The sequence below is a fragment of the Protopterus annectens genome, chromosome 8.part1 (genome assembly GCF_019279795.1).
Source record: "Protopterus annectens isolate FY-2018-M chromosome 8.part1, PAN1.0, whole genome shotgun sequence".
In the NCBI taxonomy this organism is placed as follows: domain Eukaryota; kingdom Metazoa; phylum Chordata; order Ceratodontiformes; family Protopteridae; genus Protopterus; species Protopterus annectens.
In genome coordinates, this window is record NC_056742.1 from 215,989,975 (window position 1) to 216,014,506 (window position 24,532).

General features: G+C 36.6%; 1 protein-coding gene across 1 annotated transcript in view; it reads left to right on the forward strand.

Moving 5' to 3' along the window:
* CDH11 (cadherin 11) overlaps nucleotides 1–24,532 on the forward strand; it is a 485,578-nt gene that overhangs the window by 372,008 nt on the left and 89,038 nt on the right. The window contains exons 8-9 of the mRNA XM_044081817.1: nucleotides 7,577–7,713; nucleotides 8,557–8,675. Of these exons, the coding sequence (XP_043937752.1) occupies nucleotides 7,577–7,713; nucleotides 8,557–8,675 (256 nt within the window). The remainder of the gene's footprint in view (nucleotides 1–7,576; nucleotides 7,714–8,556; nucleotides 8,676–24,532) is intronic.

A 24,532-nucleotide genomic window follows, 5' to 3' on the forward strand; every position in this document is an offset into this window, starting at 1 on the left:
TTGCTGGGAGTTCTGCCTTTATATTTATTTCAAGGAATACTGGTTTGTGATCTGATCTGACAAGGGAAGACATTACATAAAGGGAAGATGCAATATTTTGTCATATTTGTGAGTACCAGATCCAGGATATCTGTACGCCTAGTATGTATGCAGGCTAGCTGTTCCAGGGTGTTTGCACTGACAAAATCTAGAAATCAAACTTGCAGGTTAGTGGTTGTTTATGTATCCCAGTTTATGGTGGATAGTTGAACTCACTCAAGAATATGGCATTGGACTGAAATTTGAGTGGCTGCAGTTCACTCAGGTATGTTGTATGGTTATCCTGGGTCGTAGATGGGGACCAACAGCTAGCAAGGATATGGTATTGGTCTCTACCTAAAGTTAGTTGGACATGGAGTAGCTCAAGCATGTAATACTGTTTGAAAAAAAATCTTGAAGGGTGCTTACTTTTTATGTAGATTGATAAACTTCCACCTAATGTCCCTTCTTGTGCAGTTACATTCATGTAAATCGAAAATTATTTGTGCTAAAAACAAAACAGAATATAGTTCAAGGAATCCCTGTTAGACTCAAAAGCAAAAGCTAGTGCAAAAACATTTGTATAATGGCACAAAAGAGGACAAAAATATAAGAAAGGTCCTAAAGTATGTATCCTATAGGCAAGCAACATCAGCAAATAGACAATTTTCAGTAAATGAGCAGTTATGAACAATATTTATAACTGGTTATGTATAGCTTTTTCTACCTCTGGGTTCAATATCTGCATAGTAAACTTTGAGTAAAAGGCACACATAAAATTAGTGGAAAGCCAGTATAATACTGGCTAGCAAGGAACTACAATGAAAAAGAGGGCAGACATCAGTTCCAGCTGTGTGGTAAAGGAGAACAAAGCCCTTTCTGTAGTCCACATGATGCAAGATAGATTTGTGGTTTTAGGAAGCTATAAGAGCAGCACATGGTGGATGGGATGTGCTCATCTTGTGTCAGCTTGCTCCCCTGGGAGGGAAGATTATGGTAACTCCTCCCACTTTGGTGACCTCACATTCCAGGGTAGAGGCATGGACTAATCCCCATAGAACAGACCCTGGAGGAAGAAGGCATGGGTGGGCCAATTCAAGATGGCAGAGCAGCTGTTGGGGAAATGTTGCAGGGAGTGGGCATGCCTCCATATTAAGGCAAAAGTGGTCCTTCCACTATGATGTGAACCATACTTCATCAGCAGAGGGTGGAATACTGCTGCATAGCAAAAGTGCCCTAACGTCTGCCTGGATGAAGACTCTCCAATCACAAGAAGCTGGGACACCAAATAATTGTGCAAAAAAAAAAAAAAAAGTGCAGATAGTAAAACTGAGTAAAACGAATAAAAGAGGCTAGCCAACAAGCAGAAATTTACAGAAATTTATTTATAGAATTTATTATATCCCATTTCCAGATATAGTTAACACATTCAGTCCTTTGTCATTTTTCATTTTTCTTAAGCTTATTCATTGCAGTGACTCCTAGCATCACTGGCCACAGACAGGAGGTGGCAACAGCCAGGCACTGCAGTCTTTAGGACCTTCTTTGTAGGACCTTAAACAGAGATAACACAAGTGTGACCTATGTTAGTCAGTATGCTTTATTCAGCATGGATGTACAACCATAACTAACTGTTTGCAATGTAACCAGCATTTTAGCAGTACATATATTATGGTGCAGTGTAATGGATTCGTGTACATATATGGTGGGGGTGTAAGTAGAAGGGCAATTAAAACTCCTGGGAGTGAAACTTTGTCAAATAATATCTGGTCCACCCTGTATCAACTGCATGTATTCTAGTTATCAAAATAGAATGCATAGCAACATATGAGTCTCGGGCAGACGGATGTTTATTTTTATAAAGGATGCTTTATCCTGAACTCATAGTAAAATGCAGAGCTTTAATAGAGAGCTTTGCTTTATACTCAGCAGTCTATGCACCTATTCATTCTGAGCAGCTTCCAAGGGAAATCATTCTTTACATATTAAGGTATACTTTCACACTTAATTCTGTAATATGCATCCTGGATGAAGCTGCCCTGGAAATATAAGCTAACTATATTTGTGTAAATGTCATTTTTGTCAAGTTTCAAAGTCACATTTTTGTTGTTGGTTTACCTCTACACCTTAAACTGGAGCTTGTTTCTCTGAACATTATACTTATTTTAATCAGACTCTGCATACTAGGACAGAGACATCATGGGACTCGTCCTGTTGCTGAAGCTGAATGTTTATCTTCAATCAACTGAGCTGTTGTTTGAAAATAGAAAGCAGTGAATACAGGTGCCACTTGTAATCCTAAAAATAATTGTACATCTCTGTTTTGCTTAGCCCCACCTAAAATTATTTGCTTCGATATTGTCTGCCATAGTGTTTTAGTAAATATATACTTCTATCAAAGTAGCACATACATGCCACCTTTTCCCCTTTTACAGAGGTGCTTTATACATAATAGTCACAGTTAAATTTATCTCCACTCTTAAACATGAAAGTCACTGAACAAGCTCATTATACAATGCACACCTCAATTTCTTGCACAGCATAAAAATTAAGAATAACACAAAAATCACCTTTCTCATTCCATAAGCTCCGTTATGTCATTATATCATCCATGATCAAATTTCTCATTCTCTAACACAGCAGATCTCCTAACTCTGCTCATCAGCTCCTCTGTCTGATACATGTCATCTGACTCAAAATTTGCAAACTGTCAGAGGAAGCAAGTCTACTAAAACAGCACTAATACACAATCCCTGACACAACACATGCAATTATTTGGGTCTACTTCAAATAAACAAAAGCCCACATACCCAAAGATGACATGACCAAGACAAAACACTGAATTGTCAATTTACTGACTCGAACACAACACAGAGAATTTACCAAGGGAAAGGAATCCATCGGCAAACAGTTGGAAGTTTGCCCTTTTCTCCACTATACTGCAATTTTGCAGTTGGTACACATAGTTGGGGGTGTATAGCAGTGCAGCCTCCCACTTGTGTGGGTTCGAAGTGTTTCCGTGTGGTTTCTTGTGACTGTTGGATGACCGATTCCTTTCCCTCTGTAAATTCTCAGTGTTGTGTGGAGTTGGTTAACTGACAACTTGGTGTTTTCGTCTTAGTCATGTTGTTTTCTTGTATGTAGGTTTTTCTTTATTTGAAGTAGAACTAATTATTCCACTATGACATACATAATCTTCTTGGCTCACTCATAACTACAGGGCAGTTACATTACAAGCAGATGGGTGTTTGTGCAAATGTCATTTCAACATTTATTTTAATACCATTTATTTTTGTTATACAGGACACATCTGGAAGTGAAGACTGAGTGAATGACTGATGAAATCTGGAACAAAGCTATAAGCTACCTCCCTTCATCTTCTTTCTAATAAAGCATAAGCATATCTCTCCAAAATATCTGCACATTGATTCTTCAGAAGCATACTATATTCAAAGAGAAACACGACATCTATCATTAATGTCATTCTAATCCAGACCTGCATCACTATGTACAACAAACTCTCATTCATACACAATGAACTCTCCTACCCCTGATTACGCATCTCCCCACATATCTACACTGTCAGTGGGCAGGCTTTGCAAATTAATCAGTACTGTCTTATTCAACAGATGAGAATAGATTAGGCAATAAAGCACAAAACCTTAAATCATACTCTTTGTTTTGTCATTTCTTTTATCTCCTGTATTAGTTATATGCATTCAGAAACCAAGTTAAGATAAAGTCACTTTAAAACTACTTTCACTTTTAAAAGAAATAATAACTTGCTATCCTTATTTTCAAATTTTCCTGTCATTTTTTTTTCGGTAGCACACATTTAATGACAACTGCTGTACCCATTTCAGTGAAGAACTGTGAGTCTAACAAAATGCACCATTTCTTCTAGCTAATATAATATTTCTTTCTAATTATCAAGTTTCAAGAAATACAAATATCTACCATTTCTGACACTTTACTTGATTATCTAATATTTATGCCCCCCCCCCCCCCCAAAAAAAAAATATAGCAGCAGGGAACTGACCATCTTCACTTTGTTTAGCTGTTATCATGGATAGTTTAAAACTCTAAAAGAATAACTGGTGGGAAACTTCTTTCACAATGTTGCTAATTGTATAACCAAGTCAAAATACATAAACTTGCAAACATAACTTATTTTTATTTTAAAATTATTTAAATGTATTTTATTAAAATGAGCTATATATGTATGCTCTTCTATTCTAAGAAAATAATGAATATTCAAGTAAATGAACAAACCAGCATATCTACCTTGACTACTGATGAATAATTATTAAATGTTTATGTTGGTAGATTTATAAGTGTAACAAATGCCGCATTTGAAACCAAAATGCTTTAAGAAAGAATATTAAAGACAACCAGTTACACAATTAGATGAAAGAGCAATTATAACTTCTTTTTCATAAGGACTTAGTTTTGGATTTCTCTGGTTATCTCTATAAATATTAATAACTCTAGTATTGGGAGCCCATAGTTTGGCAGAAATATGTTTGCTTTACACTTTTCAAAGGAAACGGCATCTTCAAGTGTAATACCATTTTTATATGTATAAGAAGAGCCTTGCTTGATACCAAATATATATTTCATATTTTACTGTTTAGGTATTTTACAAAGGTACAATGAGCTACTTTCTTTTCTGCTGTTTGTGCCACATAGGAATTATCAAATATATTATTAGTAGTATTATTAGTATTAGTAGTATTATTATTAATGCTATTATTATTATTGTTATAATTTCCAATCTTAGAACATCTATGTGACCAAATAGAGTTTAATACCATATCATTGTACAGGAAAGAAAGAAAGTTAATTATGGATCTCAGATGAGAATTACAATTTTGGGATGTCTCATCTATTGATCTGTAAAGTCTTTCAATGCCATAGGAAGAAAGTCCATTTTAGACTGTAAATGGTAAATTTTTAATGATAGTTAATTAACAGAAGAAATTACTCGTTGTAGTTCTTTTAGAGGAAAAATCAGTATAAGCCAAATTGACGTAACCCCTCAAGAGTGATTAAAGCCAGTAAGCATTTTAAAATGTATGTATTTTTTGAAAAAGAAAGTGTAAATACTTGTAAATAAAGGTTAACTGATGTCATGATGAAAAGGTAGAACTTTCCTGCTAGATTTACTGAGATTTGTCTTAAGAAGATGGTCATCTTGGATAGAGCACAGTATAGTACCAGTTTTACCATTCATTTTAAACATGTTTATCTTTAAAATGAAAATAAACATGGAATAGTAATGATATATATTTAAAAAGAAAATGGAAGTAGAAAGGGATTTGAACCCAATGATGTTAATCACAACAGATTTGTGGATTTCTAAAGATTAAATGAGTCTAGGATATATTCACATTATCTGTGTTTGAATGGACTGATAGCAATTTTATTTACATTGAGTAATAATGAATTTAGCAAAAGAACAATGCCTGCAAAGACATTACACAATTTAAGCACTAATATATCCAAGAAACTTGAATATAAAAGGGAAGGAAAGGCTCTCCAAAGAAACTCTGTACCTTCCTGCCTACCAAATTAAATCTGCTTAATGCTTAAACATTACCTGCTCTACAGTGAAAGATCATCAAAGTTTAACAGATATGTATAAAACTATATGGAACTATTTGCATTTACAGCACTTTAGTGGTCATAAGTAGCATTTAACATTCACACTATCATACTTTATGTTCAAAACTATAGACATAATACAGTGCAAACTCTTGTAAAGCTAGAGATACAAATAGTTATATGCCTTCCGTGCTCATTATATATCGCATCACCAACAAAAACAAACATGCTGTCCTGCAGTAGAAGAAACCCTCCTTCTTTAGGCCTCATTCATGTGAAACATAGTTTTATGATGGTGTCCCAGGAAGTGCATGGTAGATAAAACCTGGACCACAGTGCCGGCAGCATGTCATTCTCTTTTTCTCCACAACTAGCATCACTGCCTCACCAGCATAGCCCTTTTCTTAGCGATCCTGTTTGGTTGTTTTCCAAGTATTTTCAGCTGTAGATGTAGCTACAGAGAAGGAATGCTCAGCCAGAATTTCCTCAGCTGACTGTTGCTGCTACAACTGCTTATGTATGTCTGCAATCTCAGCATTTTCTGTGTCAAACAGAGAAGATAAATGAGCAGACAAATTCACTTGAGTTTTATACACCACTGAAAAAGGACTTGTGTCCAGTTGGAATTTCCTGGTAAATAATTGCAGATAAATAAATAAATAAATAAATAAAACCAGAGTTATATTCCCACAAGTCCGCTGCTTTTCAGCATGCTGCATTTTCTCCCATTTATTTAAATTTTCCTTTCAGTGGTCAGCTTGGATTAATTTAGTGTTGATGTATGATCAGGACTTAAGTAAAACATGTTATTGACACTTAAAACTAAAAACCGCTAGACCAGAGACACAGGTTTAATTGAACACTTTCATCCCATTTATTACAGAACTTCCTCAGTACTCAATTAAACCTGTGTCTCTGGTCCAGTGGTTTTTAGTTTTATATGCTATTGACATTTTTTGAATATAAAATCTTATCTCTTGTTAGTTATTCCAGAATACAAGGTTAGGAGAAAGGTGGCTTCTTGTCCTGTTTTTTTAAACTTCACTTAACAAGAGAAAGAATAATCGTATATTGAAACAAGTGTATTTAGGTTACAGCAATCAATGATAATAAACATATTATGTTTCTTTCCTAGGGTTAATGCCTCCTCACATTCTGTTCCATGTATATTCTGCAAATTAGTAGATGTTGTGCATCACAGCTCCTGTTCCTTGAATATTGTGTAATACAAGCCTGACTGGCTAGAGTAACCCCATTCCTTCCCTGCTTCACCTTAAACATGAATGTAACACTTATTGTTTAAGAAATTGTATTGTCTCACTTTCTAAGCTCCGCCACCTTCTCGGAAGGTGAGATGCTTCACTGCTACACTTAGTTATTTTGGTATGTATTACTGCATGCCAGAAAAACTCATAAATGATCTGAATTTATGCAGTAAATTAGCTTAATATTATGGTTCTAGCAGATTGTGCTATATGTACCTGCAATGGTAGTACTAGCACTGACCAGTTTCATAAAGACAACATCTTGTATGTGAAAAAAAATAATAATAATAATCTGGCAGAGCAATTCTCTGAATCTCCCTGCTAAGCCAATATCATGTTGCCACCATTTCCGGAAGACAGCACATAAGTAATTTGCATGTCACTCCAAATACCACATATGCATGCAAATTCTCCAGTGAGACCACTCTGTGTTACAGACACAATCAGCAGAAAACCACTGTGGAAGAATTGCTCTGAATCAATCACTCTTTGCATGATGTGGAATCCGTCTTGGTTAAGGCTTATGCATGAAAGTAAGCTCTTTTGTATTCTAGTGTAATTTTGTTAAATTTGCTTCCATGAAGCTTGTGTTAGAAATAAACAGTAATGTGTTTGCAGACAACACTTAACTGTTTTGGCTTATTAATAGTTCTCGTCTCTACTAACTAATTTATGTTCAACCCATATAGGTATTCAATTGATCGCCATACTAATCTGGACAGACTTTTCTTCATCAATCCAGAAGATGGTATCATTAAAACAACAAAACCTTTAGACAGAGAAGAAACTTTATGGCACAACATTTCAGTTATCGCAACAGAAGTCCGTAAGTATGCCACTGAGTATTTTTGAGATTCTTTTATTTGGTCATCTAGCTTTAATATAAAATCAACAAATAAACAGCACAGGATATTTTCAAATTCATTGCCATGTATTAAGGGTTAACTTTGGCATTAACTGCCAATTTTGCAGCACTGAATAATGCTCCAAAACCAAAGCTCACATGCATGACTCAGACAGCACCTTTCTCTCTACTGCTTTCAATCCATAAATCCTAAAGCCTTCACTCGAAGACTCAAGCATATTCATTTCTTGATAGTAGGGAGTCTGTAGTTCTGCTAGGCTGAAGGCTGTCCAGAGGGGTATCATATAAGTAGACTTCATGGATGTTTGCTCTCTCCAGCATCTTGGCTTTACACCATTTATATAGGTGCCTAGCCCTATTGCACAGTGGGAGGATAGGCCACCTGCAACAAAGCAGGATCCACCAAAGGCCTTTTACTGTAAGCAATGGACTCTTTGTACTTGTTAATGAAGGTTGCCAACAACAGGTGGCTTGGTGAGCCATAAGCCCCTCCACCCAGATCCCCACTGTAGCATTACCACCCATACATCCAAGGAACTGCAACTATGTGTATCTTGCACCATCCTCCTGCTACCCCAACCCCTCCACACCAAGGATGGGCATACCCATCCTCACCTGCCAGTGCTGTCAAGCAGCCAAGCCTCTAATCAAACTCTGTGTGGCTGAGCTCTGCTCAGCCCTTTATCCTTCTATGCCATAGCACAGGCAGTTTGTTACACTTATCAGTTATGATGTACATGATAAATGCATTGTTCTCAGCCAGAGAACTTTCTTATTGATCTTATTTTGATTTTTCTTTTTAAGATAATCATATGGTGACCAGAGTTCCTGTAGCAATAAGAGTTCTTGATGTGAATGACAATGCTCCAGAATTTTCACAGCCATATGACGCATTTGTATGTGAAAACGCTGAACCACACCAGGTAAAAATACCCTTCCTTTTGGGAAAAAGTAATTTACTGTGAGCTTACACAACTCTAAGTCCACTGAATACCCAATAGCATCTGTAACACTTTCTTTCTGAAATCTATAAAAAAAAGTAATTATTGTACCTTTAACAGTAAAAAAAAAAAAAAAATGGGTCTATATTAGAACACCGAACATTTGAAATGTTGAGTGTTCTAATATCGTCCCATTTTCAGCGAATGCTGAAAATATCGAAGTAACAGGAAACCAAATTCTTTCCTAGGGAAAGAATTTGGTTGTCCGTTTCTGTTGCTTTGGTATTTTCAGCTGTCTGGTGGAAAGTTACGGGTCGGGTTCAGGTAGGTGTGCGACTGTGTGGACGTGTGGGTTAGGGCGGGTTAGGTGAGTTAGGGTTAGGGCGCGGGTCAGGTAAGTGTGCGATTATGTGGACGTGTGGGTTAGGGCGGGTTAGGGTTAGGGCGCAGGTGAGGTGACTGTGCGATAGTGATAGTGATAGAGATAGTGATTAGGGTTAGAGTTTGGGTTAAGGTAAGTGGATAGTTAGTGGTGTATGTATAGTTTAGTGTAGGGTTAGGTGTAAGAGTTTAGGTGTATGTGTGTGGATTACTGTTTGTTTGGTGTGCTTGTGTTGTGTGTATGTGTTTTGGAACAGCAAATTTTTTCCCTATGAAAAAATTTGCTGTTCTGAATGTTCAATGTTTTTTTTTTTTTTCGATTGCTAGGGTTCGATATTAGAACACTCGACATTTTGAATGTTCGGTGTTCTAATATAGACCTGAAAAAAACTTTGGAAGTCATATATTTCTTTCATAATCCATGATCTCTTAACATGAGCTAAACGAATTGTTGATTAATGCAAAGATGGAATACTGCTTTGAGCATTTCAACTATTATGCTGTGACAATTCCATGATTCAGTAATGTATAGGTGATTTGGGATACATGGCAGAAGAGAAGGAATCAATAGGGTCATCAGAAACTAGAAGGCTAAATGTCAAGGCTTGTGAAGGCTAAATATAAGTACAAAAGTTCACTTTGTTCACTGTTTGCCTATGATAGCACTCAGTGAATAAATACACTATGCTTTCCATCAGATTTTAAGTTAGATTTTTCCATCTAAAAGCTTCATATGGAGATGCAGTGTTCATTTTGCTGATGGCTTAATTGAATTTAGGCAACAGTTTGACAACAGAGGGGGTAAAGGTGTGTGGCTGCTGGTTGAATGGCAGAAAAAGCCTACAACATGAGTTCATAAATGGAAAAAAATGCCTTGAAATATGGAATGTTGATGTCCACAGCTGTCAGCAAAACACAGATTTAAGGCAAAAATTAAGCGGAAAAAATGCTTGTTAGGGATTATTTTTTTTCCCATAGAAAATATGCATTTTGTACTTCTGTGTTTTTGTTAGATAAACATCAAGGGAGTGAGATTTGGGTGGTTGATTGCCTGCCATCCGTGGTATGCATGCAATTAATATTGCTGCCTAACTTACATGCACTACAACTTTAAAACAATGGGCCCAATTTCAAAAAATGTGTTCTCAGTGTAAGTGACCACTTACACTGACAGCAGGTTGAGAGCACATGTGTTGGAATCTGGTCCCCTGTACAAGTCTGTTTATATACAGACCTAACAATGAAGTAAGTCACTTACACTCAGAGTAACTCTTTCGGAATCAGGGCAGACTGACAGCAACAGCAACTCTTTTGAAATCTGGCCCAGTGACTAACTGTACTTCTGACTTGACCGCTTACAATTTATGACAGCCTAATATAATTTTCTTCTGGATGAAAAGCTAACCATGTTGACTGCAAAATTATTCAAGCAAGTATCCTTTTGGCAATAATGCATCCAATTGTAATGAGGAAAAAAAAAAACAATATGGAATTATCATGAGAATTCTGCCAATGGACAATACATATTAATCCGTATTCTAAATGTCTAGTCATCAAGGTACATGACTTAAAAAATAAAAAGATGTATTTTCCAATTAGAATTTACCAATTAAGTTGATCTCACTGTGCTTTCTAGAGTTTATGCTAAGTCTGGTATAACATAATGTTTGGAAACATGGAATTTGTAGTCTTTATTGTGAATAATATGCCAAATCTAATGTTGCTTTAGATGTAATATAACAAACAGTATATTTTTATTGAGTCTGCATGAACTAAAAAGGTCAATCCCATTTCAGTGAAATGCAGCTCAGTAAAAGAGAACATTAATTCCTCATCAGAATTCCTAATCAAATGAAATGTGAAACAAATGATGATAGGCATTCTTGGGGTGGGAGGGAAGCAGGTCCATTTAGAGATGCCTTCTCAAAGTAGATGAGTTGTGTCCACTGTTTTTAGTTCAACAAAGTACCTACTCAGTGGAGTAAAATTCATTGAAGACTGTGCTTTCCAGTGAAAATGGATGTCCTTATATTATGCAGACTACATTAACCTCATGCATGTCTTTTCTCATAGTTTATAACAGTTGCTAATGATACATATTTTATGCTTGCCATTTGAAATAACTCTATTCATATTTGTCCTGGTATAATACACAATGATGAATTATAATAAATTAAAGATCAGAAAAACATTTTGAATAGATCAGCAAATCACAGGAGATTAAGTAAGGAAAACATAGACAAAATGCAATGTCAAATTCTTTTGATACAGAGCAAGATTTTATTATTGTACAATGTAAAATTAAGTTATTTTCAATTCATTTACCATAATCTTTGACTGGGGTGAGTGCCTTGCAGTGACATATTACACTTTTGTGTGTTAAGACAAAAAGAAAGGACAACTCACTTGATGGAAATAAACTCAAGATACAAGGAACTATAACATTTTCTATAAAATTCATGAAGTTTAGTGTATCAAACGAAGGAATGAAACAAGTACCAATGAGCAGCAGATTTTGTCATATCTTAGAGTTACTGGAGAATTTTATCAACTGTGTGGTACTGCCAACTGATAGAAAGGAAGCTAATATACTGAACAAAACAGGACCTAAGACTGACCTTTGTGGTATACCCTAATTCACAAATGAACAGGTAGACATCCAGCTGTTAATGGCAACAGATTAGCCAATTTATGTAGTTACTGTATATCTCACTAATGCACTGAGTACTAAAATGATTTTCATTAAGTTTCCCAGTTTAGACCTATATTTTAAACATATCTTTATTTTTATTCATTCCTTCATTCATTTGTTTGTTTTATTTATTTATTTATGTATTTATTTATGTTTGTTAATGAATCAATCCCAAATAAATTTGAGAACAGGTTACAGGAGAAAAGAAAGTTAAGTTTTTATAAGTTCCACAAGGTCTTCCAACTTTATTACAACAGCTATTGATACAGAGGATGACATATACTTACTGGCTATTCCTCAGCAATGTATTTAGCTATAAATGTTTCAACTATGCAGCAAATTCTAGAAAGACTGAATAGCACTGATAAACTGTATTGTTAAATTAAAATTAAGAAAGATTTTGGGGATAGAGAAGTCTTTAAGAGACACCTCTGATATGGTAATTGAGCTCCACTGATATGGTAATTGAGCGCCATCACAAGGCTAAGCAGAAGTCCATGCAAGTTATCAACAACAAAATATGATATAAAATGTAAAACTCTAGACTTGTGAATGTAGAATATGATGCTGAAGAAGTACATATGTTTGTTTGCCATTCATGAGCAAGAGGAAGCTAAAGACCCCATAGGCATTATATAGTGTCTACTGTCTGAATTGTCTGGTTTATCTATGCAGGGCACTTTCAGAATCAGATCATCCCCATACCTTTACTCCAGACTCATTTACTAATTTGAAGAAATCCATATAATTCACTATCATGCTTGCCACATTTCTGTGAAAGGAGAAAGTCCTGTTGCTACTTTGGTAACCAAGCAGAAGCTACTGTACAAATCAAAGCATATGTATTGTCAACAGGATATTGGTGGAGAAATTAGGAAGAAGAAAGGAAGGATAGAGGATGCTGACATTTCTCATAGATTATTATGCCTTCTCCTTTATTTTCCATAGGAAGTTAAAAACCAGTTGGGAACTGGCAGTGAAGCTTTGGGTCTTAAATGATTAGGCTTTTCAGGAGACTAAGATGTTTAGTCATTGTCTGGTAAGATGAATGAGGAATCAGTTCTTTTCTTAAAAAAAAAAGTGACAAATAAACAGATGATGTTACGATTTAGTCATGTTGTTTACTTCAGCCAGTTACTGAAGAAACTTGTAGTGGAGTCTTAGCTGCTGATTTTATCAGGGAAATTTTTCCAGTCTATTGAATAAATAATACATATGATGTTCAATGCATACTTTATTGTTTTGTTTTGTCCTCTGAGATGTGAGATCATTATGTGGTTCTGTGATTATGTAGATGCAACAGATGTGTATTTTGGCAATACTTGTTAACTTTAATTTGATTTTATTGTGATTTGCAGCAAGTGCCACATTCCAATGCCTGTTACCTACCAATAACTTGTGAACAGTTTGCTCACTGATGCTGGGATTAAAATTCTGATGTATTTTACTGTTCTGTAAATAGTTATTTTCACATGTTTATGGGGTGAATAATTGACAAATGTTACCTGACTTCATCTTCTTTTTTGATTTAATCAATTTTGAACATTTTAACTCTGTTGAGCAGATCGTTTTATGGTCTACTAGGATTTTATTTTTCTGCTGCTCTATAGCTTGATTTAGGATGAAATTACAAAAGGGTTTACTAATAGCAAAAATGTATTTATTTCAAGAAAATGCTTAGTATTTTCTTTAACAGATTGTCTTGGATGGTTGTTTGGGTGGGCTGGTCATGCTTTTATTATGCATAATGTGTTCTGACACTTAAATTGCTTACATGGTATGTAATTTAGATAGCAAACTCTGTTAAAAGGGTCTGAGTATTTTCCCATTAAAAATGTTTCCAGATGGCTCTCTTATAGTAAACTTATACTTTTGTAAAATCATTGCCAAAAAGTAATAGAGAAGCGAAAAGTTGGAAGCAGTTTCATTTTGCTGGGGCACACTCAAAATGGAGTGATTATTTTAACAAATAAATATTTAGCATTTGATAAAAAGACTCACTTATTGGATGGTAAGGGGATATTTTGCAACAGTTAAAAAGTACCCTTTGATGGCAAGCTTTTAGATTAGTATTGTTATGTAATCCTCTAGTGATGGGATGGGTCAGTCTATATTTACAACACTTCTGTTAGAATTATTCATTTTTCATGGGGTTATTACTGTTTGCAGGTGAGCTTGATGCCAAGTGACAGAGGCAAATTATTTACAGAGAGTTCCAAGAGCTTTTGTGTCCTCTTGTAGGAAGATATTTTGCCTTTTTCCCAGTAAGGGAGATAGCTGATGCACGTAAACTAGTGCTTATGGTAAGAACCTAGTCTACTTGTATTTTTCCAGTTTACAAGCAGTATTCCAAGTGCAGAGGTATTCATGGAGCCAAATCTGGAAAGAGACTTGTTCACCTTTTCTGACCATGATCCTTTGGCTTTACCGTTATAATACTTTGGTGGTAATGGATTCATAAGATGCTCTTCTGCAGTTCACAGTATTTTAGTGATTGGCTTGAAGAACTAGTATCCCATTGTGTTGAGGCGCTTTCACATACACCTCTTCAGAAGTAAATTGGTGGGATGCTTGGAATAGCCACTAAAAGAATGTTTGACAGAACCACATAGCGCAAATGGGGCACACAGATTATTTGCATGTAATGAATGAGAGAAATGGGTACTGGAAAACAAGCAACTCATCCAAATGGAGATGACAGAGATTTAACAGAGTAAGAAAAATAGAAATAACTGAGATAGTAAAGGCTAAATTAGATTACTGGTCTTATAAAAGAGAGATTTCAGCATCTCAACAGAGTCATGGAAGCATTCATCTGTGATAAAAGAAATGACTGAATTGGGTGGATGCAACTAAATAATCTGATATGGACTAGGTGTTTATAAAACTAACTGATATTCTAAGAGTTTTCTGAGATATTATATGAGCAAGTATATGGCCCATAGATGGTCACAAGCACTTTTCGTACAACTACTAAGGTTAGATTTGCAGGCAGTTCCAAGTATTTTGCACCTTATTTCAGAAGAAAAACTGTAACTACAGGTATCAGCATTAACAAAATCTGAAACACCAGGTACTAAGAATATCCCATCAGAAATATAGCAGACAGTGGACAGCAGTTCATTAGAATGTCAAGACGTTAAAAATTGTGTTCTAGAGAAAAAAAAAACTGATCTCTCCTTGCTGGTACAGAGCTGTAGTAACAGACACTCCTGGAATCTTACTGACTAGTATCTGTCTTAGATCAGGATTAATCATCATCATCAACTCCTTTTTTCCATTTTCTGTATGAGGTCAGGGGGTCACGTCAACTGTTGCCATCTCTCTTGAATCAATAACACTGTCCTGCCTTCTTCAACACTCATGTCTGTCTCTGTCGGGCATGAGTGTTGAAGAAAGCACTCATGTCTGACTCTGTCAGAACTTTTCTCTCACAATCCATCCAACTTTTTGCTGGACACCCTCATTTCCTCTCGCCTTCTTCCTGTCTGTCCCAGATCTTCTACTCCAGATGGTCTTCTGCTTTCCAACACATGTGCCTCGACCACTGTAATCTGTTCTCTTTGATATTTTCTGCAATTGGAGTTACTTTGGCTTCTACCACTATGTCCTCAATTCTTCAACTGCTCCCACAGTGTGCATCCTGCTATCCATACCAGGCACTTCATTTCCATCACCTCTAGCTTCCTCAACTGCTCTGCCTTTGTTGCCCAGGATTCTGCACCATACAGTAGTACTGGTTGCACAACTGTTTTGCATACCTTACTTTTAAGCTTCTTTGGCATTCTTCTGTCATACTCTACACCTAACAATATAGGCCAGTTGGCTGCAGTCCATTTGATTCTTTCTTTAGATGCTTTATTCAGAGATCCCTTCTTCGCAGCTAGCTTTCCCAGATACTTGAAACTATTAAACCTTTCCTCTATCTTCCCTTCTATCTCAATTCACAACTTCTTCTGATTTCCCCATTTACTGCTACTACCACTGTCTTATCTGTACTCAGTTTCATCCCATGTGCCTTCAGTTTTGAATTCCATTCCCCTATCCTTTGCTGAAATTCTTGCTCAGTCTGTCTGTCTGTCTGTAATGCCACATTGTCTGCATACCTTACTTTGTTTCTCTGTCTCCACCGACCTGTTTGCTAATGCAGTCCATCTGCAGTATGAACAGCAGTGGGCTCAGAGCTGAATCCTTATACACACCCACTTTCACTAGGAACCCCTCTGTGAGATTGAACACTGTTCATACTTGAGGAAACTGGGTCCTTGTACACAGCTTACAGTAATTCTACAAATCTTCCTGGTACTCTAATCTACAACAGGACTCCCCAAATCAGCTTTCTTAGGGCCTTGTCATATGTTATCTCTAATTCGAGAAATGACCAGTTGAGCTTTTTACTTATCTCTAGCTTCTCCTCAGCTATCTGTCTCACTGCAAATGTCGGGTCAGTTGTACTGCATCTTGATCTGAATCTAAATTGATCATCTCCCATCTTACTTTGTACTGCTCTGTGTATTTGTTTATAAATCAGCCTCTCCAGAACTTTCTTGTAATGTGACAGGAGTGTGATACCTCTGTACTGCCCACAGTTGTGAATGTCTCCTTTTAAATTGATTACACAGGCAGTAGTATGTTTATTCCACAGTTATCTAGGATACACCTTTTTCTCAATCCTGTTATGAACCCTCAAGAGCCAATTTTCTCCTATCTCACCCAACATCTTTATCATATTTTTATTTATTTATTTATTTAACATTTGTTGACCGGGAAAGTCCGACTAGGTTCCACAGATCCTGTTTTCAGCGGAGGCCCGGGGAGAAATGCTCCAGAAGCATGTCTTTAGAATATATATATATATATATATATATATATATATATATATATATATATATATATATATATATCTATATATGTATGTATGTATATATATATATATATATATATATATATATATATATATATATATATATATATATATACTGTAACTTCATTTGAGCTTGCTGGTTTCCCTGACTTCAGTTTCTTGGTGCTCTACTTACTTCTTCTATGCTGGACTCATCTTCTCTCACTGTAGGCTTTGTCTGTGGCAGTACAGTTTCTGTGGTGTTTTCTTCATTCAAAAGATGCTGGAAGTAATCCTTCCATCTGCTTCTGATGTCCTCTGGAGTGTGAGCACCCTGTCGCTGGCATCCTTTATGAAGTGTGTCTGACTATCTACTTTTTCTTTCTGTCGTTGCCTTGCAATCTGATATGGTTTCTTTGTCCCATCTCCTCACTCACTTTCCTGAAGTTAGAGCACCTCCGGTGCCCTGTTTTTTGCTATTGCAACTCCTTTCTTAGCCTCTTTGCTAGCCGACCAGTATTCCTTCCTAACGTGGTCCGTCTTTCTATCTCCCACTTTTTTCTGCACTCTTTTGGATGACTTCCTGGATTTCTGCATTTCATCATCAGCTTTCATTAAGTACTTTATTTTCATACCTGGCTCAGCCTCCTATCTGTTCTATAGTCCTCATACATGCTGTTTTGAGGCACTGCTGTTTGTCTTCAACTCTGCCTTTTCCTTTTCTCCTTAGGGTGCTACAGTTCTCAGTAATTCCATGAACTGTTATGATTTCTCTCCAGTGAACTTTCTGGTCTTCAGCCTGGTCTCTGTTAACCTTAGAGCCTTCACTGGCCACTGCTTGCATTTGATTGTGGCAATATGTGGTTTATGCTGTGGCCAAACTGTTTCACTGAGGATGCCTTTGCAATCATTGATTCTACACCAATGCCCTTTCCTTACTAGGAGGAAGTCTACATGATTTGCAAGATAACCATTCTTGTATGTGATCTTGTAACTGACTCTCTTTATGAACCATGTGTTGGATACTATCAAGCCATTTGCCAGATAGAAATCTATAATGGTCTCTCATTATTTATTCCTGATGCCTCACCCATGTGGACACAGGTGGTCATCATATCCTATTCTGTCTGTCTCAATATGTACATTCAAGTCACCCATTATCAACACCAATTCATGTTGTCCTGCTTTATATAGTAGGTCCTACAAATGCTGTCTGAATGGACTCTTTTCTTCCATATCACAATCCTGCTGTGGGGCATAGGCTGAAATGATGAATGCTGTCCTGTCATTAGGCTGGAGTCTGATTGCCATGAGTGTCACTAATTCTGATGACATCCCTCACTGCCTTCTGAAGCATTTCCCCATCAAAATTCTCACACCATTTCTAGGCTGTCCTTCTCCTGAGTAGTAGACTCTGGATTCCAAGCCAGGTGTCTTTGCTGCACTCGTCTTCCATCTTTTCTCTTGAATACATAGGATATCCAGCCTTCTCTATACCATCATGTCATCCTCTTCCAAGCTCCAGACTGTCAGTGAACATGCATTGAGTGTAACAACTCTTAGTTCATGTTTGGCAGGTTGATTTGTTTTACATGCAGCTTTCACTCAACAGAGCTTTCTCAGGTAACCCAAGCAGAACATCTGGACACAAGCTGGCCTGTAGCTTCTTGACCCAGGGTTGCTGGTCTTTATGGCAAGCACCCAGTAGGGGCACATCTGCACCTACCATCATAAGCATGGGTCCCTGGTGTAGGTTGAGTCCTCAATCCACCTTATCACTGGTAAATACCCATGCCGATTTGGCAACATTAATCTATACAACCAAATCCCCTACAGCCGCAATTTTACACCATTGAATGGCTAGCCCTGCCATAGCATGCAGTCTGTGGTCTGTTTTCTCCTATGTTGAGGACAATGCGTACCACAATAGATGACTAAAGTGATTGGACTATAAACTCTTCTCCATATAGGGCACCATATAGAATCTGTGCTGCTGCCTACAGCTCCATTCTTTGGTGAGGTTAAGATAGAAACACTAAGCATATTTTTTGAAGGGAAAACAGGCAAACTCCAAACATTGGCCGGAAGTCAAGATCAAACCTTTTACCTTGTGCATGGGAGATGAATACCTTAACCATCATGCCAACAGTCATCAGGATGATATATTAATGACTTTATTGGCATCAAAGCTAACATTATACACACACACACACACACACACACACACACACACACACACACACACACACACACACACACACACACACACAAAACCACACCGGACATGATGATTGGTGTGGCTTCATTTGTTTTACAACTCAATAATAAACCTGTGACTGACTGACTCTGTCTCTCTTTCTCTGTATATATATATATATATATATATATATATGTGTGTGTGTGTGTGTGTGTGTGTGTGTGTGTGTGTAAAGAGAGAAAAATACATAGAGATAGAAAGAAAAAAAGAAACTATTTTGATCATTCAAAGAAATCAGCAGAGCTCTTCCCTCTGATAATGATTAGCCTGGATGCTGATAAAGCTTTCAATGGGGAACTCAATGTATTTACTTATGGTTCTGATTCAGTTTGATTTCTAGGAGACATCCTGAACCTTTTGAGAAGTATTTTCTGTTTTTATTTTACTCAAGTAAGAGAAAATGCTGAGCTCTCTGAGGAGTTTTCTCTTTGGAGAGTTAAAAGGCAAGATTGCCCTCTATTCAGTATTCCTTTTCCCCTATGTACTGAGATGCTGTCCGCAGCAATTAGAGGCTGCACTGAAATAGTCCTTGAGGTGGGGATTTTAATATAGAAATTGGTTTTAGTCATCTAAGACTTTTTAGTTTTCATGATTATCTGAGTGCAGATTTCTACATTTTATTTTACTTGTCGGGAAAACCTGGAAGTCTCATTGAGTAAATTATAAATATTGTTAAGAGTCAAGCATTGCAATGTAATTTCCAGTCATCAGATTGTTGAACAGGATAACCTGATTAAGGGATCTCCCACAATTTAGTTGTATTGGAATGTAATACTTTTTTATGATTTACATGGTATATGTTACATATTGCTGGTTACTTCAGAAATGTCAGATTTTTAATAGAAGTTTGTTTCTGTATTAGATATGTTAATTTTTCCAAATTCTAAATCCTGGTTATTATTTTTAATATGATTAAGATGATGGTCTAAGTTATACAATAGAGAAGTAAGACTCTTGACAGTCACCAGAAATAAAAGTACATTGCAATGGGATGAGTGGGGGGGATCTGGACATCCCAGATTTTATATTTTACTGGAGGATGGCACAGTTGTGGATTTTTGGCCGTCCCTAGATATTAAGCTTCATGGACGATTTTGTGTAAAGAGATATGCAAAGGAGGGGCTATTCTAATATGAAAGTTGTTTGCAGATGAAGTAGAGAAGAAGACCTGTCTTTTTTGAAGGAAGTTGCAAAAGCATTTAAGTAGTAATCAGACAAACTGGGCCTGAAGCAGAAGATTGATTTATTATCACCTAGTATTGTTTGAAAATAAATCCTGCCCTTCTGCATTCACCAAGTCAGGATCAAGACCATCATTAACAAAATCCTGGCATCTGTTAATTTGTTGATCTGGCATAATGCCTTGCCAACAGTATTTGAATAATATGATTTTCTAGTAAGAGTATTTTTTGGTCTACAGATACCTGGCTTCTCTGCTGAAGTGGGTAAATGTCAGTAAATTTGTAGGTTTGCCTGTCTCATCCATGGTCCAGTTTGAAACTGGCTCTCCAGACAGTACATTGGAAAGATAAAAAAAAAACTTGTAAATTGTATTCAGCTAAACCACTAATTACATTAAATATTCCATGCTTCAGATTATCACTCGTGATTAGTCCAATATGCTTTATAATCAGTTTCACTTCACACCTGACTGAATTAATGCTCCTAGATTTGCTGCTAAGTCTAGAAAGTTTGATATTTTCATTTGGAATTACCTCCACAAGTATTTCAATGCTTCTAGGACGCTAAGGGGAATGTTTCTTTGGGTCTTGAGCAACTGTTGGAGGAATGCATTTATGCAGAAGGTACATTTTTAGTGAAATCTCGACAGGGAGATTAACAATGACTCCCCTGAGTCTCTCTGGAGTAGATTGTTATTATTTTCCAGATCAGTACTTGGGCTAAGGAGAAATATAGCCTGTTCATTTCAGTTTTGCTAGTATCCAAGAAAACTATTACAAAATGCTAGATGTCATCTGACACATCTTCCCAAAAAAAGACGTAATATCTTTTGAAGGTAGTTTCAAAAAGAGAATCTTAGAACCTCATAAAAGTGTCAAGCATGAACTCAAAGTTCACTGAAGTCAGTACATGTGAACTGAAGTTAGTACATGTGAAAATTAAGCTGAGATTTATAAATAATGCGGAGGGTGTGATTTTTCTTATTATTCTGAGTCTGTTAGTGGTAAGTCAATAAGGAAATGGCTCTGTTTTTTATTCTTTGTATGTCTATATCAGCTGAAACATTTCTTATTTTTAAGTTGACAAAATGAAAGTGTTGGCAAAAATCGTATCCAGTTTACTGTGAATAGATTCATACTTTATTTTGTGCTAGACTTAATAATGTCACTTTGTGGATTTTTTTTCGGGCACTTTGGTTAAGTTTAAATGACTAGCACAATGGAATTCCCTTATCCCTGACTTCAGATAAAGACAAGGCATATAAAATATTATCTGTTATTATGAAATGGTAATGTTCTTAGAAAATATGGTGTGGGAGCATAAAGAAATTCATACTTTTAAATACACACAAAAATCACATTATTTAAAACAGTTGCAAACTATTTATTAAAGTTGAGCTGTGACCTTGAATTGCTCAGTTATTATTTCAACTAATCAGTGTGAAAGCATTAAGTCTGGCAAAGTAGTCTTTGCTAGCATGTTACATATATAGGGGGAGGGGGGAGGGGGGAGGGGGTTGGCATAATGGTTAAAGCATTTACCTCACAAACACATGGTACAGGGTTTGATTCTCATTAAATGGAAACTGGCTAGGATTAAATTGGCCCACAAGGGCAGTTAGCTTAGTACTTACCTATGAAACTCTAATAATAGCATGACTGTATCTACATATTTTGCATGATAGAGATTTATAAATGCCTCCGATTATAATGAATGAAAAAATGGTATGTCCACTAAAAAACTATTTACCTCACAAACACATGGTACAGGGTTTGATTCTCATTAAATGGAAACTGGCTAGGATTAAAATGGCCCACAAGGGCAGTTAGCTTAGTACTTACCTATGAAACTCTAATAATAGCATGACTGTATCTACATATTTTGCATGATAGAGATTTATAAATGCCTCCGATTATAATGAATGAAAAAATGGTATGTCCACTAAAAAACTAAAGATAATACTGGAAATGTAGCTTTGGTACTATAATAGATAATGAAGAACAAGATAATACTTAAAGACACAAAGCAAAGAAAACACTAAGGAAGTATTCTTTTATGTTTTCCTTCATATTCCTTTTGAGAGTTTCTGCAAAAATGGGGTCTGACTTAATGCTTCCTTTTGTGGGATTTCAGAGAAATAACCCTTTCTTCAAATGACTTGAGTCTCACCAAAATCATGCAGATAAAAAGTAATGCTGAGTAACTTAGTGAAATAGTAACATTTATTCAACAAAATATTAGTGAATATTTTGTGACCAGGCAGAAGCCTTTGTTTGCACAACAGTTAATTGTTACTACTGAGATGGTGCTTTAGAGTTTCAGTTTAACAGGAATGTAACTCAGTCTGTGGTACGAGATAAAATAAATAACTAGTGCCCATTCAGCTAAGTCAGCCCAGTAATATGATACTTTTATTGTTCTGGAATAGATTTTAAAGCAAGACAATTTGTCACTTTACTTGTGCAGTACCAGATATGCTTTTTTGCACTCTTATTGTGACATATACAAGGCCTTTGATGTTGCAGCAAAAAGTTTTATCAAACCTTTTCCATTTTTAATACTTATTTAATTGTGTTATATGTGAGATCCAACAGTTTTTTTCTTACATAACACTGGTGCTACAGAGCTTTCATTGGGAACTTGGATATCCTTTACGCAAGCAATAATGCCCGACAGGGTGTGGGCCAATGTGTAATTAATGCCTGCCCAGGGGTGTTATTAGGCCCAATGCCATATGAATGTGTTTTGCCTTTGACTAGTGGCCAGAAATAAAATGCTAATGCTGGTATTTTAACTCTAAAGTTTTTATTAGTGGCACTCATATATGTAATGGTAAGGTGGGAGTCATGCATCTTTGAATTGTTGTTCTGCAAACCATGATTCATCGAACACAGCTTTCTAAAACTTAAGGGCAGGAATATGTTTTAAGTTAATTTACTTGCTTCTGTATACAGTGAACTCTGAATAAAAGCACTAATTAATGGCTGCTGCTAGAACATTTTGACTGTACTGGTCTTTGTTTTGAAGGAATTCTGCTTCCAGTGAACATGTTAGTAAATAATTTTCATGGAATTTTGTTATATTTCAAATGATCATATTAGCTTCTATTGCAAACTGACAGCAGAATGACCCACATTACCTTAATACCAAGCTGCTGGTCATGTATGTCCATCTGATTTGATAGACTGTAACTTTAGCACATTTCATGCAAAACAAAGACACAAATTAAGACTGAGTAATATTTGTTTTATAAGCATCTCAAAAACAGGAGGTGTCTAATCTTAGAATACTGACAAAGGTGTATAAGTACACTTTTCACATGGCAATAATCTAAAGTACATGTTGTAAGGCATATATCAATGGCAACCCCCTAAGCACACAACCTGTAGTGAGAGACCTGGGTACACAGGTTGACAAAATCGCACATTTGACCATCGTGTAGCAGTAGTGGTCAGAAAAGTCTTTTACTTGGCTCATCTCATAAATAAAGGTAATGCATCCAGAAAAAAGGAGGTTACTATCTCTCTGTACTCCTCCCTCATTAGGCTAATAATTATGTACAATGCCCCATTTGGTATATACCTCTCCAAACACCTGCACCAACTGGAAAGGCCACCAAAATACCTCACAAAGAGAATCCCTGGCCTCCAACACCTGTCCTACTTGGTATTGTATAGATTGCTCAGAGGTGATCTGTGTCTCGCCTACAAGGCAATCTCAGATCCTGCCCTACTTGAGATGCGCTATATCTGTAAGTCTAACTTCTCTCGCATTACCTACTTGAAAGGCCTAAAATTATTATGCAACATTAACAAAACCTACTGGAGAGACAGGTTTGTCTCAAAGAGGCTGCCCTGTCTCTGGAATGGGCTTTCCATACACATCAAACAAAGTACTTCACTAACCCTCTTCAAGCACAACCTTGATAAGTGGATAGGAAACCACAAATTGTCCCAAGGGTTCCACCTGTGTCCCTCATTGACATGAGTGACAGGTGCTGACTGAGGTTTCTTGTTTGGGGACAAACTCTTGGCTAGCCTTGTAAGGGCCACAGGGCCATTAGCCTAGAAGCCTCCTATGATCCTATGATCTTTATATAGTGCTACTACTTTGCCATAAACAACTATTAGTTCTGAAATGGCTGTAAATCAGTAGAGGCAAATAACAGTTAGATAATATCCATGTTTTTAGTGGAAGATAGACCTCTCATTATATGGTTCTACATTATTCCTGGCTTCCAATAACACTAAAGCTGGATTCTTTACTACTTGGCTCTGTGGAGCACAGATATTGGCCCCAAACCCCCAATGACTGTGGTTTGGTTAGTAGACAAGCATGCTGAATAATGCAGCTGGATACGGACTAAGGGAAAGAGAAAAAAACAGTCTACTTATCCTAGAGGGAACAGTGGTGGCAGATTTGTGCCATAACAGGTCCACCTAGGAGATGACCCAAGACTTCATCTCAAAACTAGAGATGTTGGG